The following is a 17,894-nucleotide window of genomic DNA, read 5'->3' on the forward strand; positions in this document are numbered from 1 at the left end:
TGAAGCAAGCAGGAGCGCGGCATCGCAAGAAGATGGGAGGCGCCGGACCTGTGACACCCATCGGACTGCCTCACTGGATGAGTATAATAAATGTTATTTCTCTTCTCTTGTTGGTCGGGTGCAGCTATAGAGCATTACACGATGCTGTGCATCAGCCCGGAAAGTGATGGCCGTAACTCGTAGCGGCTAACCCTGGGGCCAGGTTCCCTTTAAGTGACTGCAGCACGTCCTGGTGGCAGCCGGCACGGACGTTTCCGTTTGTACGGTAAGCCTCATAGTAAATGACCCTGAAACCCAAGAACATTCACCTCCAAAGTGCTGAGAACCTCACACAGGAGCCACAGGCGGTTGGGGCGTGATCTTTTCGGGCTGTGGATCGGAGGTGGCTCCATGATGCTCCTTGGTGGCTTTGCCTCCTCTTGTGGAGACGGATTCAGCCAGGGAAGCTTATCAGTAGGGCGGCTCTGTGATTGGGGAGGCCTATACAGAGCATTGGCAGCAGGTTATAACAGCCAGAGGAGCTGTCTGGAGCACTAATGATGCTGGTCAGGAGGGCTGCAGACCCGAGCGTGACGGCTGTATAGCAGTATGTGATGGGGTCAGGACGGTCCGTGCACTGCAATGTGGCCCTCCAGACCCGAGCAGTGACAGGCCGCCCCTAGTGTGTCACTGCCCCTCCTGTGGGGTCGGTCACGGCCGCTCTCGGGGATTTTGCACTGCAGCAATGTTCCAAATCACGTGGCGCCACAGTGAAGCCCCCTCGTCACGTGCCCTGTCAGCCACCCACATTACGTAATGCGGTCTATTTCCAGAGACAATACGGGTGACGTCACGGAGGGGGTCCCTGCTGTGAGTGACAGCTGCGCTCCGCCGTGACGTCACCAGCAGCGAGCCATGCTCTGCACTGTAGCGCTGCAGCTCTCCATACACAGCAGGCTACCCCTTCCTGCAGCACAGCGAGCAGCCCGTGCTGTCCGCACACTGACACGTGGAGCTGCTAGCGCCTAGCTAGCGAGAACTACATGTTAGTGTCCTGCCAGGTGATGACGTCACTGCCTCCACGGACGGGACACATTTCCAGGAGCGGCCCAATCAGATGGGCAAACAGCTGTATGGGCGTGTCCACAGCATAGTATGGGTGTGTCATTTGCCATCATTGGCCAATCACAGCCAAAGTCTGTTGACAGCAATTCCTGCCCCGCCCTCCAGATGTTCTATTGGTCGGCCCCATGTGTCAGGAAGACCAATAGCACGGAGAGGGTTGGAACTGTGCCGCGGAAACGTGACCAATCGAGTCTCGCCACTGTGCCAGTAGGCGTGTCTGCGCAGGCGAGAAAGGGGCGTGTCTAGCAGGAGCAGATAAACAACAATCCCAGCACTTCCCCCATAGAGTCGGTTACTTAGACACCGGGACAAGGCTGAGGACACTGAGCGGCCAGCCCGGCGCACACTGCACACTGCTCCGCCCGCGGCCTGTCACCACCTCCTCCGCTACACCGTGCCCTGTCACCACCACTACTCTCTCCTGCTCCCGGTGCTGGAAACATGGCGGCCTCGGTCTGTGTCAACATCCAGATGCTGCTGGAGGCGGCGGAGTATCTGGAGCGGAGGGAGAGAGGTGAGAGGATGTGTGCGCCCCAGCCTGGACGGGAGCCGGCGCAGAGTCACGTGTGACCCGTGTATATACAGCGTGTGATGTGTCCGTCACCTCCTCCCTGATCCGTGCACAGCGCTGTCCTCATATATATGTGTATATACAGCGTGTGATGTGTCCGTCACCTCCTCACTGATCCGTGCACAGCGCTGTCCTCATATATATGTGTATATACAGTGTGTGATGTGTCCGTCACCTCCTCACTGATCCGTGCACAGCGCTGTCCTCATATGTGTATATACAGTGTGTGATGTGTCCGTCACCTCCTCACTGATCCGTGCACAGCGCTGTCCTCATGTGTATATATACAGTGTGTGATGTGTCCGTCACCTCCTCCCTGATCCGTGCACAGCGCTGTCCTCATATATATGTATATACAGTGTGTGATGTGTCCGTCACCTCCTCACTGATCCGTGCACAGCGCTGTCCTCATATATATGTGTATATACAGTGTGTGATGTGTCCGTCACCTCCTCCCTGATCCGTGCACAGCGCTGTCCTCATATATATGTGTATATACAGCGTGTGATGTGTCCGTCACCTCCTCACTGATCCGTGCACAGCGCTGTCCTCATATATATGTGTATATACAGCGTGTGATGTGTCCGTCACCTCCTCCCTGATCCGTGCACAGCGCTGTCCTCATATATATGTGTATATATACAGCGTGTGATGTGTCCGTCACCTCCTCCCTGATCCGTGCACAGCGCTGTCCTCATATATATGTGTATATACAGCGTGTGATGTGTCCGTCACCTCCTCACTGATCCGTGCACAGCGCTGTCCTAATATATATGTGTATATACAGTGTGTGATGTGTCCGTCACCTCCTCACTGATCCGTGCACAGCGCTGTCCTCATATGTGTATATACAGAGTGTGTGATGTGTCCGTCACCTCCTCACTGATCCGTGCACAGCGCTGTCCTCATATATATGTGATGTGTCCGTCACCTCCTCACTGATCCGTGCACAGTGCTGTCCTCATATATGTGTATATACAGTGTGTGATGTGTCCGTCACCTCCTCACTGATCCGTGCACAGCGCTGTCCTCATATGTGTATATACAGTGTGTGATGTGTCCGTCACCTCCTCCCTGATCCGTGCACAGCGCTGTCCTCATATATATGTGTATATACAGCGTGTGATGTGTCCGTCACCTCCTCACTGATCCGTGCACAGCGCTGTCCTCATATATATGTGTATATACAGTGTGTGATGTGTCCGTCACCTCCTCACTGATCCGTGCACAGCGCTGTCCTCATATGTGTATATACAGTGTGTGATGTGTCCGTCACCTCTTCCCTGATCCGTGCACAGCGCTGTCCTCATATATATGTGTATATACAGTGTGTGATGTGTCCGTCACCTCCTCCCTGATTCGTGCACAGCACTGTCCTCCTATATATGTGTATATACAGTGTGTGATGTGTCCGTCACCTCCTCCCTGATCCGTGCACAGCGCTGTCCTCCTGTGTATATATACAGTGTGTGATGTGTCCGTCACCTCTTCCCTGATCCGTGCACAGCACTGTCCTCATATATATGTGTATATACAGTGTGTGATGTGTCCGTCACCTCCTCACTGATCCGTGCACAGCGCTGTCCTCATATATGTGTATATACAGTGTGTGATGTGTCCGTCACCTCCTCCCTGATCCGTGCACAGCGCTGTCCTCATATATATGTGTATATACAGCGTGTGATGTGTCCGTCACCTCCTCACTGATCCGTGCACAGCGCTGTCCTCATATATATGTGTATATACAGTGTGTGATGTGTCCGTCACCTCCTCACTGATCCGTGCACAGCGCTGTCCTCATATGTGTATATACAGTGTGTGATGTGTCCGTCACCTCTTCCCTGATCCGTGCACAGCGCTGTCCTCATATATGTGTATATACAGTGTGTGATGTGTCCGTCACCTCCTCACTGATCCGTGCACAGCGCTGTCCTCATGTGTATATATACAGTGTGTGATGTGTCCGTCACCTCCTCACTGATCCGTGCACAGCGCTGTCCTCATATATGTGTATATACAGTGTGTGATGTGTCCGTCACCTCTTCCCTGATCCGTGCACAGCGCTGTCCTCATATATATGTGTATATACAGTGTGTGATGTGTCCGTCACCTCCTCCCTGATCCGTGCACAGCGCTGTCCTCATGTGTATATATACAGTGTGTGATGTGTCCGTCACCTCCTCCCTGATCCGTGCACAGCGCTGTCCTCATATATATGTGTATATACAGCGTGTGATGTGTCCGTCACCTCCTCACTGATCCGTGCACAGCGCTGTCCTAATATATATGTGTATATACAGTGTGTGATGTGTCCGTCACCTCCTCACTGATCCGTGCACAGCGCTGTCCTCATATGTGTATATACAGAGTGTGTGATGTGTCCGTCACCTCCTCACTGATCCGTGCACAGCGCTGTCCTCATATATATGTGATGTGTCCGTCACCTCCTCACTGATCCGTGCACAGTGCTGTCCTCATATATGTGTATATACAGTGTGTGATGTGTCCGTCACCTCCTCACTGATCCGTGCACAGCGCTGTCCTCATATATATGTGATGTGTCCGTCACCTCCTCACTGATCCGTGCACAGCGCTGTCCTCATATGTGTATATACAGAGTGTGTGATGTGTCCGTCACCTCCTCACTGATCCGTGCACAGCGCTGTCCTCATATATATGTGATGTGTCCGTCACCTCCTCACTGATCCGTGCACAGCGCTGTCCTCATATATATGTACAGTGTGTGATGTGTCCGTCACCTCCTCCCTGATCCGTGCACAGCGCTGTCCTCATATATATGTGTATATACAGTGTGTGATGTGTCCGCCACCTCCTCACTGATCCGTGCACAGCGCTGTCCTCATGTGTGTGTATATACAGTATGTGATGTGTCCGTCACCTCCTCACTGATCCGTGCACAGCGCTGTCCTCATATGTGTATATACAGTGTGTGATGTGTCCGTCACCTCCTCACTAATCCGTGCACAGCGCTGTCCTCATATATATGTGCATATATACAGTGTGTGATGTGACCGTCACCTCCTCACTGATCCGTGCACAGCGCTGTCCTCATATATGTGTGTATATACAGTGTGTGATGTGTCCGTCACCTCCTCACTGATCCGTGCACAGCGCTGTCCTCATATAGATGTGTATATACAGTGTGTGATGTGTCCGTCACCTCCTCACTGATCCGTGCACAGCGCTGTCCTCATATATATGTGTATATGCAGTGTGTTGTGTCCGTCACCTCCTCCCTGATCCGTGCACAGCGCTGTCCTCATATATACACTCACTGGCCACTTTATTAGGTACACCATGCTAGTAACGGGTTGGACCCCCTTTTGCCTTCAGAACTGCCTCAATTCTTCGTGGCAGAGATTCAACAAGGTGCTGGAAGCATTCCTCAGAGATTTTGGACCATATTGACATGATGGCATCACACAGTTGGCGCAGATTTGTCGGCTGCACATCCCTGATGCGAATCTCCCGTTCCACCACATCCCAAAGATGCTCTATTGGATTGAGATCTGGTGACTGAGGAGGCCATTTGAGTACAGTGAACTCATTGTCATGTTCAAGAAACCAATCTGAGATGATTCGAGCTTTATGACATGGCGCATTATCCTGCTGAAAGTAGCCATCAGATGTTGGGTACATTGTGGTCATAAAGGGATGGACATGGTCAGCAACAATACTCAGGTAGGCTGTGGCGTTGCAACGATGCTCAATTGGTACCAAGGGGCCCAAAGAGTGCCAAGAAAAAATTCCCCACACCATGACACCACCACCACCAGCCTGAACCGTTGATACAAGGCAGGATGGATCCATGCTTTCATGTTGTTTACGCCAAATTCTGACCCTACCATCCGAATGTCGCAGCAGAAATCGAGACTCATCAGACCAGGCAACGTTTTTCCAATCTTCTACTGTCCAATTTCGATGAGCTTGTGCAAATTGTAGCCTCAGTTTCCTGTTCTTTGCTGAGAGGAGTGGTACCCGGTGTGGTCTTCTGCTGCTGTAGCCCATCTGCCTCAAAGTTCGACGCACTGTGCGTTCAGAGATGCTCTTCTGCCTACCTTGGTTGTAACGGGTGGCAATTTGAGTCACTGTTGCCTTTCTATCAGCTCGAACCAGTCTGCCCATTCTCCTCTGACCTCTGGCATCAACAAGGCATTTCCGGCCACAGAACTGCCGCTCACTGGATTTTTTTTCTTTTTCGGACCATTCTCTGTAAACCCTAGAGATGGTTGTGCGTGAAAATCCCAGTAGATCAGCAGTTTCTGAAATACTCAGACCAGCCCTTCTGGCACCAACAATCATGCCACGTTCAAAGGCACTCAAATCACCTTTCTTCCCCATACTGATGCTCGGTTTGAACTGCAGGAGATTGTCTTGACCATGTCTACATGCCTAAATGCACTGAGTTGCCGCCATGTGATTGGCAGATTAGAAATTAAGTCTTAACACACAGTTGGACAGGTGTACCTAATAAAGTGGCCAGTGAGTGTATGTGTATATATACAGTGTGTGATGTGTCCGTCACCTCCTCACTGATCCGTGCACAGCGCTGTCCTCATATGTGTATATACAGTGTGTGATGTGTCCGTCACCTCCTCACTGAACCGTGCACAGCGCTGTCCTCATATATGTGTGTATATACAGTGTGTGATGTGTCCGTCACCTCCTCACTGATCCGTGCACAGCGCTGTCCTCATATATATGTGATGTGTCCGTCACCTCCTCACTGATCCGTGCACAGTGCTGTCCTCATATATGTGTATATACAGTGTGTGATGTGTCCGTCACCTCCTCACTGATCCGTGCACAGTGCTGTCCTCATATATGTGTATATACAGTGTGTGATGTGACCGTCACCTCCTCACTGATCCGTGCACAGCGCTGTCCTCATATGTGTATATACAGTGTGTGATGTGTCCGTCACCTCCTCACTGAACCGTGCACAGCGCTGTCCTCATATATGTGTGTATATACAGTGTGTGATGTGTCCGTCACCTCCTCACTGATCCGTGCACAGCGCTGTCTTCATATATATGTGATGTGTCCGTCACCTCCTCACTGATCCGTGCACAGTGCTGTCCTCATATATGTGTATATACAGTGTGTGATGTGTCCGTCACCTCCTCACTGATCCGTGCACAGCGCTGTCCTCATATATATGTACAGTGTGTGATGTGTCCGTCACCTCCTCCCTGATCCGTGCACAGCGCTGTCCTCATATATATGTGTATATACAGTGTGTGATGTGTCCGTCACCTCCTCCCTGATCCGTGCACAGCGCTGTCCTCATATATATGTGTATATACAGTGTGTGATGTGTCCGTCACCTCCTCACTGATCCGTGCACAGCGCTGTCCTCATATATATGTGTATATATACAGTGTGTGATGTGTCCGTCACCTCCTCCCTGATCCGTTCACAGCGCTGTCCTCATATAGATGTGTATATACAGTGTGTGATGTGTCCGTCACCTCCTTCCTGATTCGTGCACAGCGCTGTCCTCATATATATTTGTATATATACAGTGTGTGATGTGTCCGTCACCTCCTCCCTGATCCGTGCACAGCGCTGTCCTCATATATATGTGTATATACAGTGTGTGATGTGTCCGTCACCTCCTCACTGATCCGTGCACAGCGCTGTCCTCATATATATATATATATGTATATGTACAGTGTGTAATGTGTCCGTCACCTCCTCCCTGATCCGTGTACAGCGCTGTCCTCATATATATGTGTATATACAGTGTGTGATGTGTCCGTCACCTCCTCACTGATCCATGCACAGCGGTGCCTACATATATAGTTGTGTGAAAGTATTTGCCCCCTTACTGATTTCCTTTTCTTTTGCATGTTTATCATGCTTAAATGTTTCCGATCACCAAATGTACAAATTAGACAAAGATAACACAAGTAAGAACAAAATGCAGTTTTTAACTGAAGGCTTAATAATAAAATTAAGGGAAAAAGAAATCCAACCCCACATGCCCTGTGTGATTAAGTGATTGTCCCCTAAACCTAATAACCAGTTGGGCCACCCTTATCAACAACAACTGCAATCAAGTATTTGCGATAACTGGCAGTGAGTCGTTGACAACGCTCTGGAGGAATTTTGGCCCACTCATCTTTGTAGAATTGTTGTAATTCAGCCACATTGGAGGGTTTCCGAGCATGAACTGCCTTTTTAAGGTCATGCCACCGTATCTCTACTGGCTTAAGGTCAGAACTTTGACTAGGCCACTCAGAGGTCTTATTTTGTTTTTCTTAAGCCATTCAGAGGTGGAGTTGCTGGTGTGTTTTGGATCATTGTCCTGCTGCATAACCCAAGTGCGCTTCAGCTTGAGGTCAGGAACAGATGCCAGACATTCTCCTTAAGGATTTTTGGAAGATAGCAGAATGCATGATTCCATTTACCACAGCAAGTCTTCCAGGTCCTGAAGCAGCAAAACGGCCCCAGACCATCACACTACCACCACCATATTTTACTCTTGGTATGATGTTCCTTCTCCGAAATGCTGTGTTACTTCTACGCCAGATGTAATGGGACGTACACCTTCCAAAAAGTTGTCTCGTCAGTGCATAGAGTATTCTCCCAAAAGTCTTGGGGATCATCAAAATGTTTTCTGGCAAAACTGAGACAATATTTTATGTTCCTATTGTTCAGCATTGTTTTTTGTCTTGAAACTGATGTGCAGTTCATTTTTGCCCAGTCTTTCTTATGGAGTCATGAACCCTTAACTGAGGCAAGTGATCCCTGCAGTTCCTTGGATGTTGTTGTGGGTTCTATTGTGACCTCTTGAATGAATCATTGCTGCGCTTTTGGCGTAATTTTGGTCAGCCAAGGTTCACCACTGTTTCATGTTTTTGCCATTTGGGGATAATGGCTCTCGCTGTGGTTCGCTGGAGTCCCAAAGCTTGAGAAATGGCTCTATAACCTTTTCCAGGCTGATAGATCTCAATTAATTTGTTTCTCTTTTGTTCCAGAACTTCTTTGGATCAAAGCATAATTTCTAGCTTTTGAGGATCATTTTGTTTACTCACCTTTGTCAGGCAGGTCCTATTCAAGAGATTTCTTGATTGAGAACAAGTGTGGCAGTAATCAGGCCTGGGTGTGAATAGGGAATTTGTACTCAGCTTCCCAAAGATGTTATAAATTAGCTGTGGTTTATGTTTTAAGAGGGAAGGGGGGGGGTTTCAATCACTTTTTCCACAAAGGGCCCTGTAGGTTTGGATCTCTTTTTCCCTTAATAAAGACGTTCATTTAACCCCTTCACGCCGCAGCCCATTTTCGTTTTTGCGTTTCTGTTTTTGCGCCCCTTCTTCCCGGAGCCTTAATTTTTATTTATTTAATTTTTTCTTTTTTTTCTGTCAATATGGCCATGTGAGGGCTTGTTTTTTTGTGGGACGAGTTGTACTTTTGAATGACTTCATTGGTTTTACCATATCATGTACTGGAAAAAGGGAAAATAATTCCAAGTGCAGTGAAATTGCAAAAAAAAGTGCAATTCCACTACAGTTTTTGTTTTTGTTATTTACCTTGTGCACCAAATGCTAAAACTGACCTGCCATTATGGTTCTCCAGGTCATTACGAGTTTGTCTATACCAAATATGTGTGTTTCTTTTTTATTTAAGTGATGTAAAAAAAAATCCAAATTTTGGTAAAATTCCGTTATATTTTCAGACGCGTAACGTCTCCATTTTTCATGATCTCTGGCTGGATGAGGGCTTACGGTATTTTTTGTGTGCCGAGCTGAAGTTTTTATTGATACCATTTTGGTGCAGTAACGATCTTTTGATTGCCTGTTATTGCATTTTAATGCAATGTTGCCGCTAAAAAAAATACCGTAATTCTGGCGTTTTGGCTTTTTTTTTTTTTTGCTATGCCCTTTACCGATCGGATTAATTCTTTTTATATATTGATAGATCGGGTGATTCTAAAAACGGTGATACCAAATATGTGTTTGTTTTTTTTAATTGTTTGGGGGAGTGATTTATAGTTTCTTTTCACTTGCTTCAATAGTCTCCATAGGAAACTAAAAGCTGCGATCGTCTGCTAGTCGGCCCATTGACGACCCGCGGCCATGTGACATGGGCAGGATTAGTGATGCGCTTCCGGTGCGATCACATTAAATACCGTTGTCAGAGATTGACGTTTGCATATGACAAGCTAACAGTCACTGATGGATCGCAATTCCACCCGCGGCTGTTAGGGGCACATGTCAGCTGATCAAACCAGCTGACGTGTCGGGAAAGATGTGGGATCAGCGCCAGAGCCCACATCAAAGGGAGAGATACGACACGCTCTGTACATGTACGGCACATGTCATGAAGGGGTTAAAGCTGCTTTTGGTGATTACTTGTGTTATCTTTGTCTAATATTTAAATTTGTTTTGTGATCTGAAACATTTAGTTGTAACAAGCATGCAAAAGAATAGGAAATCAGGAAGGGGGCAAACACTTTTTTCATACAACTGTATATATGTGTATTATGTCCGTCACCGGCTCCACTGATCCGTGTACAGCAGTGTCCTCGTATCCAATGGGTACAGAAAGTATTCAGACCCCTTTAAATTTTTACTCTTTCATTGCAGCCATTTGGTAAATTCATAGAATGGTAGAGTTGGAAGGGACATCCTGGGCCATCTGGTCCAACCCCTTGCTCAAAGCAGGATTCGCTAAATCATCCCAGTCAGATGTCTGTCCAGCCTCTGCTTGAAGACTTCTATTGAAGGAGAACTCACCACCTCTCGTGGCAGCCTGTTCCAGTCATTGATCACCCTGTCAAAAAGCTTTTTTTAATATCTAATCTGTGTCTCCTCCCATTCAGTTTCATCCCATTGCTTCTAGTCTTTCCTTGTGCAAATGAGAATAAAGATGATCCTTCTGCAATGTGACAGCCCTTGAGATATTTGTAGACAGTTCTTAAGTCAAAAAAAGTTTTGTTTTTTTTTCTCACTAATGTAGACTCTGCACCCCATTTTGATTGAGAAAAACAGAAATGTAGAAATTTTTGCAAATTTATTAAAAAAGAAAAACTGATAGCACATGGTCATAAGTATTCAGACCCTTTGCTCAGTATTGAGTAGAGCACCCTTTTGAGCTAGTACAGCCATGGGTCGTCTTGGGAATGATGCAGCAAGTTTTTCACACCTGGATTTGGGGATCCTCTGCCATTCTTCCTTGCAGATTCTCTCCAGTTCCGTCAGGTTGGATGGTGAACGTTGGTGGATAGCCATTTTCAGGTCTCTGCAGAGATGCTCAATTGGGTTTAGGTCAGGGCTCTGGCTGGGCCAGTCAAGAATGGTCTCAGAGTTGCTCTGAAGCCACTCCTTAGCTGTGTGCTTAGGGTCATTGTCTTGTTGGAAGGTGAACCTTCGGCCAAGTCTGAGGTCCAGAGCACTCTGGAAGAGGCTTTCATCCAGGATATCTCTGTACTTGGCCGCATTCATGTTTCCTTCAATGGCAACCAGTCGTCCTGTCCCTGCATTATGGCTGGTCCGAATAATCAGGGCAATTGTTACCACCCACCTTTCGTGTCTCCCCTTTTTCCTCATAGATTGTAAGCTTGTGAGCAGGGCCCTCTTGTATCTGTTATGATCTATGTGATTACTGTTATGCTGTTATGTCTATCGTCTGTACAAGTCCCCTCTGAAATGTAAAGTGCTGCGGAATATTTCGGCGCTATAGAAATAAAATGTATTATTATTATTATTGCAACTGAAAAACACCCCATAGCATGATGCTGCCACCACCATGTTTCACTGTTGGGATTGTATTGGGCAGGTGATGAGCAGTGCCTGATTTTTCGCCACACATACTGCTTAGAATTATCACCAAAAAGGTCTGTCTTCGTTTCATCAGACCAGAGAATCTTATTTCTCATAGTCTGGGAATCCTTCATGTGTGTTTTAGCAAACTCTATGCGGGCTTTCATATGTTTTGCACTGAGGAGAGGCTTCCGTTGGGCCACTCTGCCATAAAGGCCTGACTGGTGGATGGCTGCAGTGATAGTTGACTTTGTGGAACTTTCTCCCATCTCCCTACTGCATCTGTGGAGCTCAGCGACAGTGATCTTGGAGTTCTTCTTTACCTCCTTCATCAAGGTTCTTCTCCCACATTTACTCAGTTTGGCTGGACGGCCAGGTCTAGGAAGACTTCTGATGGTCCCAAACTTCTTCCATTTAAGGATTATGGAGGCCACTGTGCTATTAGGAACCTTGAGTACTGCAGAAACTCTTTTGTAAGGCCGATTTCACACTAGCGCATTTTCAGCGCGCGCACGGCCGGGGGTAGCTCCGCCCCCGAGCCGGCTCTCTGCCCGGCGTGCCCGCCCCTTCCTTGTAGCGCCGCCTCCTAGCGGACAGCGGCGCCTGCGATCGGCGCACCCTATCTTTAGCATAGGGTGCGCCGATCGTGCGCAGGCCGTGCGCTAGTTGCGCTTTGACCTGCGCTGCGCACTTTTGACGGTGCGCCGTGCGCGCCAAAATCAAACTTTTCGGATTTTGGCGCGCACGGCGCACCGTCAAAAGTGCGCAGCGCAGGTCAAAGCGCAACTAGCGCACGGCCTGCGCACGATCGGCGCACCCTATGCTAAAGATAGGGTGCGCCGATCGCAGGCGCCGCTGTCCGCTAGGAGGCGGCGCTACAAGGAAGGGGCGGGCACGCCGGGCAGAGAGCCGGCTCGGGGGCGGAGCTACCCCCGGCCGTGCGCGCGCTGAAAATGCGCTAGTGTGAAACCGGCCTTACCTTGGCCAGATCTGTGCCTTGCGCAATTCTGTCTCTGAGCTCCTTGGCCATTTCCTTTGACCCCATGATTCTCATTTGGATTGACATGCACTGTGAGCTGTGAGGTCTTATATAGACAGGTGTGTGCCTTTACAAATCAAGTCCTATCAGTTTAATTAAACACAGATGGACTCCAATGAAGGAGTAGAACCATCAAGAAGGATCACAAGGAAATGGACAGCATGTGACTTAAATATGAGCGTCTGTGCAAAGGGTCTGAATACTTGTGAAAATGATATTTCAGATTTTCTTTTTTTAATTTGCAAAAAAATCTACATTTCTGTTTTTTCCAGTCAAGATGGGGTGCAAAGTGTACATTAATGAGAAAAAAAATGAACTTTTTTTGAATTTACCAAATGGCTGCAATGAAACAGAGTGAAAAATTCAAAGGGGTCTGAATACTTTCCATACCCACTGTATATATATATATGTGTGTGTGTGTGTGTGTGTGTGTGTGTGTGTGTATATATATATATATATATATATATATATATATATATACAGTGTATGATATGTCTGTCACCTGCCCCACTGATCTGTGCACAGCAGTGTCCTTATATTCACAGTGGGGAAAATAAGTATCTGATACACTGCCGATTTTCAAGTTTTCCCACTTACAAAGAATGGAGAGGTCTGTAATTTTTATTGTAGGTACATTCGACTCTAATTTGCATTTTATTGCATGGAATAAGTATTCGATACAATTGAAACAAAAAACTTAATATTTGGTACAGAAATCCCGTGTTTGCAATTACAGAGGTCAGATATTTCCTGTAGTTCTTGACTAAGTTTGCACACACTGCAGCAGGGATTTTGGCTCGCTACCCCATACAGATCTTCTCCAGATCTTTCAGGTTTCTGGGCTGTTGCTGGGGAACATTGAGCTTCAGCTCCCTCCAAAGATTTTCTATTGGGTTCAGGTCTGGAGTCTGGCTAGGCCACACCAGTATTTTGAAATGATTCTTACAGATCCACTCCTTAGTTGCTTTGGCTGTGTGTGTTTTGGGTCATTGTCATTCTGGAAGACCCAGCAATGACCCATCTTCAGTGCTCTTACTGAGGAAAGGAGATTGTTAGCCAAAATCTCACGATGCATGACCCCATTCATGTTCCCTTCAATACGGTGCAGTTGTCTTGTCCCCTTTGCCGAAAACTACCCCCAAAGTATGATGTTTTCCCCACCATGCTTGATGGTTGGGATGGTGTTCTTTGGTTTGAACTCATCCTTCTTTCTCCAAACACCGGCAAGTGGAAGTGATAACAAAAAGTTCTACTTTGGTCTCATTTGACCACATGATCTTCTCCCATGCCTCCTCTGGATCATCCAGATGGTCATCGCCAAACTTCAAATGGGCCTGGAGATGTGCTGTTGTGAGCAGGGGGACCTTGCGTGACCTGCAGGATTTTATTCTGATATGGCATAGTGTATAAATAATGGTAAGGATTGAGACTGTTGTCCAAGCTGTCTTCAGGTCCTGTGCAGTTCTTGGCTGATTCCTGAACTTTCTCAGAATCGTCCTTCCCCACGAGGCGAGATCCTGCATGGAGTACCAGACCGAAGAAGTCATCTTGTGTTTCTTCCATTGTCTAATAATTGTGCCAACAGTTATTGCCTTCTAACCAAGCTGCTTGCCTATTGTCCTGTAGCCCATCCCAGCCTTGTGCAGGTCTATAATTTTGTCCTTGGTCTTGGCCATGGTGGAGAGGTTGTAGTGTGATTGATGAGTGTGTGGACAGGTGTCTTTTACACAGGTAACAAGTTAAACAGGTGCCATTACTATAGATAATGAGTGCAGAGTAGGAGGCTTCTTAATGGAAAACTAACAGGTCTGTGAGAGGCAGAATTTTTGCTGGTTGGTAGGTGATCAAGTACTTATTTCATGCAAAAACATGCAGATTAATTATGTGAAAAATCATACAATGTGATTTTCTGGCTTTTTTTTTTTTTTTTCTTGATGCTGTCGCTCACAGTTTAAGTGGTACCTATGATAAAAATTACACACTGCTCCATTCTTTGTAGGTGGGAAAGTTTGGAAAAATTGACAGTGTATCAAATGCTTATTTTCCCCACTGTGGATGTGTATATGTATGATATACTGTCCTGTCGCACGGACTATGTATATACAGTAAGCTCACCGGGGTGTGTGATGTATGATGAGCACATTAGTAAATATTCTGCAGTCATCCCCTCCAGGTTGCTCAGTGTATGATGCATGCAGGAGCAGCATTATTTCTGTGCAGATCCCCCAGTGCTGCGCTCCTTATGCACATCCACACTCATCGCCATAAGCTCTTGTGTTATTACGGTGCCGTCATGGGTGCACGTGTGAGTGATCCCGTTTATGGGCCGGGTAATCGCTCCAGACAGGTTACTAAAGACTGCTCCGGTTCCTCCATCAGATGAGCGGATTCCTGGCATCGCCCCGGGTGGTACACATCCAGCAGCTCCGTACAGTGTGTACACACAGTCCTAATCCCCCTATACTTGGCATAGCTAAGCGCTGGCCGTACCAGCAGGAATTACCAGGCCGCATCTCTCCAGAATAGTTGTTAATTATCTTCCAAATATTTTTCCACATGTGCCGCTTCCTATTATTATGTTAATAATAATGCACTGAGCTGCATAGAAATGGAGCCTGCCTCTTTTTCTAGGGTCTGATGTGTATATAAGCTCCTGCAAAAATGCGGGGTGTTAGCATTTAAAAAAAAAAAAAAAATAAAGTGGTCTTGTGTTTGTGTAGGGGTGCACGGGCTGTACACAGTGAGGAATCCTTGTCTGTGCGTGTTACTAGGGGTCACAACAGATTCCAGAGGGGGCAGGGGGCAATACTATGCTGGAAGGAGCATGAGCCTTATTATTCTGGTGTGTGTGTATTATTATTATTATTATTATTATTATTATTATTATTATTATTATTTATAATAATATATGCTGCATTTAATACCTAGGAACATGAGCATCTCTCATTGTTGTCTTCTCTATTGTATTGTTGTTATCCATTATTGACTTTTATTTTTTTATTTTTATTTTTTTTTTTATCAAAACGATGTTTACGGAGTACCCAATGTTATTTTTATGCTTTATTGCTTTTACTTATTTACTTACAACAGGGTATATGTTCATTTTGTTTCTGTCTTGGGTTTTGAACGTGGCTTTAGTTGGATAAAGGTCCTGTAAAGTTTGGTTACTTTAAAGGGAATTTCTCACCCTGTTTTTGGCCTATAAGCTGCCAGCACCGCCATCAGGGGCACCATTCTGTAATGCTGTAGATAAGCCCCCGACGTAACCTGAAAGATAAGAAAAACGAGTTATATTATACTCACCCGGGCGTCGCGGTCCGGTCCAGCACCTCTATCTTCATACAATGATGTCCCTCTTCTTACTCTGCCGCGGCAGAGTAAAGTACTGCAGTGCACAGGCGCCGGACCTCTCTGACCTTTCCCGGTGCCTGCGCACTGCAGTACTTTACTCTGCCCTCAACAGGGCAGATAGAGTACGCCTGCGCAGGAGCCGCGGCAGAAGTAAGAGGGAGGACAGCATCTCTAGAAGATGGGAGGCGCCGGAGCGGACCGCGCCCCCCGGTGAGTATAATCTAACTCGTTTTTCTTATCTTTCAGGTTACATCGGGGGGCTTATCTACAGCATTACAGAATGCTGTAGATAAGCCCCTGATGGCAGTGGTTGCAGCTTATGGGCCGAAAATGGGGTGACAGATCCCCTTAAGTGGACTTCCATCTTGGACTCTCTGCTGAGGATATCAGAGAATTTCACAATTGACCATTTGCAAATTTAATGTTAGAGCATTTGTTTCATGGTAGGTCTCCATTCTAACCCTGCAATGGAATTGCTCTTTATTGCACCTCGTAATCTGCCAGTATTTTATTATGATCAATCTGTTTTATTTTTGTTTGTTTTTTAAATGTGCTATTTAGAAAACGTGGTTGTTGTATTTGATATATTTTTATTTTACTTTTATGTTTATGACATATTGCTGTGTATGCCCTATGACGGGGGCTGCGCTTTTGCCACATTACTTTGTCACTGGTGTTTAGATCAAGGCTTTAATGAATTTTCTAGTTAAGATATATCTCTTGTCGTCCGCAGAAGCCGAGCATGGTTATGCTTCCATGTTGCCTTACAATAGCAAGGAGAGGGACAGCTTGAAGAGGAAAAGCAAATCGAAAAAAAGCAGCAATAGCAGGTAAGCCCCGCAACGTGCTACTGTCACTAAGAGTGTTGCACTCCGCTCACATGCAATCCATATGTGACGTTTGGCAGGGTGCACTCACCCCCCACCACCCCAGTGGATTTGGGCCTTCATTGAGAAATCTCTTGTGATTCCTGCACTTGTTTTCATGTGAAAAATGTGTCTGAGCTGTTAAAGCGGTGAGAATGAAAAGCAGATTGGAGTGCCGAGTGAATAAAATACAAGGTGACACATCCCAGGTAGTGTGAGGAAGGTGCGACTGCCGTAATTCATGTATGAAAGCAGGGATAAAATGATAAACTCACAAAAATGCATGTACATAAAATGTTTTATTTAGGTCTTTGCTATGCTATTTATGCAGAGACAGTTTACATTTTATTAGGTTGTCCTCAGCTTTGCGCTGTTGTGTAATATTGTCTATTGTTCTGTGCTGCAGTGCTACTGTTGTTTTTATATCTGGTCTAATTCACTTGTGCGCACCCACTAGTATTCTTTAGCTCAAACCAGGTATGCGGGCTTGATGCCCACTCTCCATCTAATCATTGATACCCACTCTCCATTTGCATCAAATTATTCAAAACGGCACACGAGGTTCCTTAATTTTGCACAATGGTTCAAATTGTCTTTAATTTCTGCCTTTTACAGTTTAAATGCCTTTAAATGGGCGTGTTTGCCCGTTGTAAAATTGTAGGTTTATAACCCGAGAGAGGCGTGTTTGGGATGATAGGACCCATCAAAGAAGTGTCACCTTGCTGTGGTTGATGGGCACACATCAGTTCGCAAATTTATGCGCTAAGAACCTTCATTTTTTTGTAAGTACGGTACTTTTTTTTTTTTTTTTTCTTAGCACATTTTATTTAGCAACGATGTAGTTTAGATCTCGTGTTTGCATATATCTTGGTCCTTACAGAGTGCTGCTGTGTCCCCCATTTGTTGTATGCTTTTTCATGAATCTGTCATCTAGAGAAACAACAGAAACTTAAAACTCGGGGAACTAATCCACAAAGGACAAGTTTGAAAAATGGGACAAATCATTTGATAAATTTGTCGCACACTCACTAATTGAGTGGTAAAACATTTACGGAAATGGGATTTTAAATCGAGTTATTAAATCAGAATCTAAGTCCACAATCTTCATAATCGAATTGTATAGTGTAACTTTACCCTATAGTGAACCCATATCCAAGGGTTCACGATCCCATACC

At 46.3% G+C, this 17,894-nt stretch overlaps 1 protein-coding gene across 1 annotated transcript in view; it reads left to right on the top strand.

Annotated features, from left to right (window-relative positions):
- The first annotated feature begins 1,319 nt into the window (after window positions 1-1,319).
- The window catches only part of MXD1 (MAX dimerization protein 1), a 34,511-nt gene continuing 17,936 nt past the window's right edge, over window positions 1,320-17,894 (top strand). The window contains exons 1-2 of the mRNA XM_073569080.1: window positions 1,320-1,618; window positions 16,587-16,683. Of these exons, the coding sequence (XP_073425181.1) occupies window positions 1,546-1,618; window positions 16,587-16,683 (170 nt within the window). The 5' untranslated portion in view covers window positions 1,320-1,545. The remainder of the gene's footprint in view (window positions 1,619-16,586; window positions 16,684-17,894) is intronic.

This window comes from Dendrobates tinctorius, unplaced genomic scaffold, assembly GCF_039654945.1.
Source record: "Dendrobates tinctorius isolate UK_male_01 unplaced genomic scaffold, ASM3965494v1 ptg000022l, whole genome shotgun sequence".
NCBI lineage: Eukaryota > Metazoa > Chordata > Amphibia > Anura > Dendrobatidae > Dendrobates > Dendrobates tinctorius.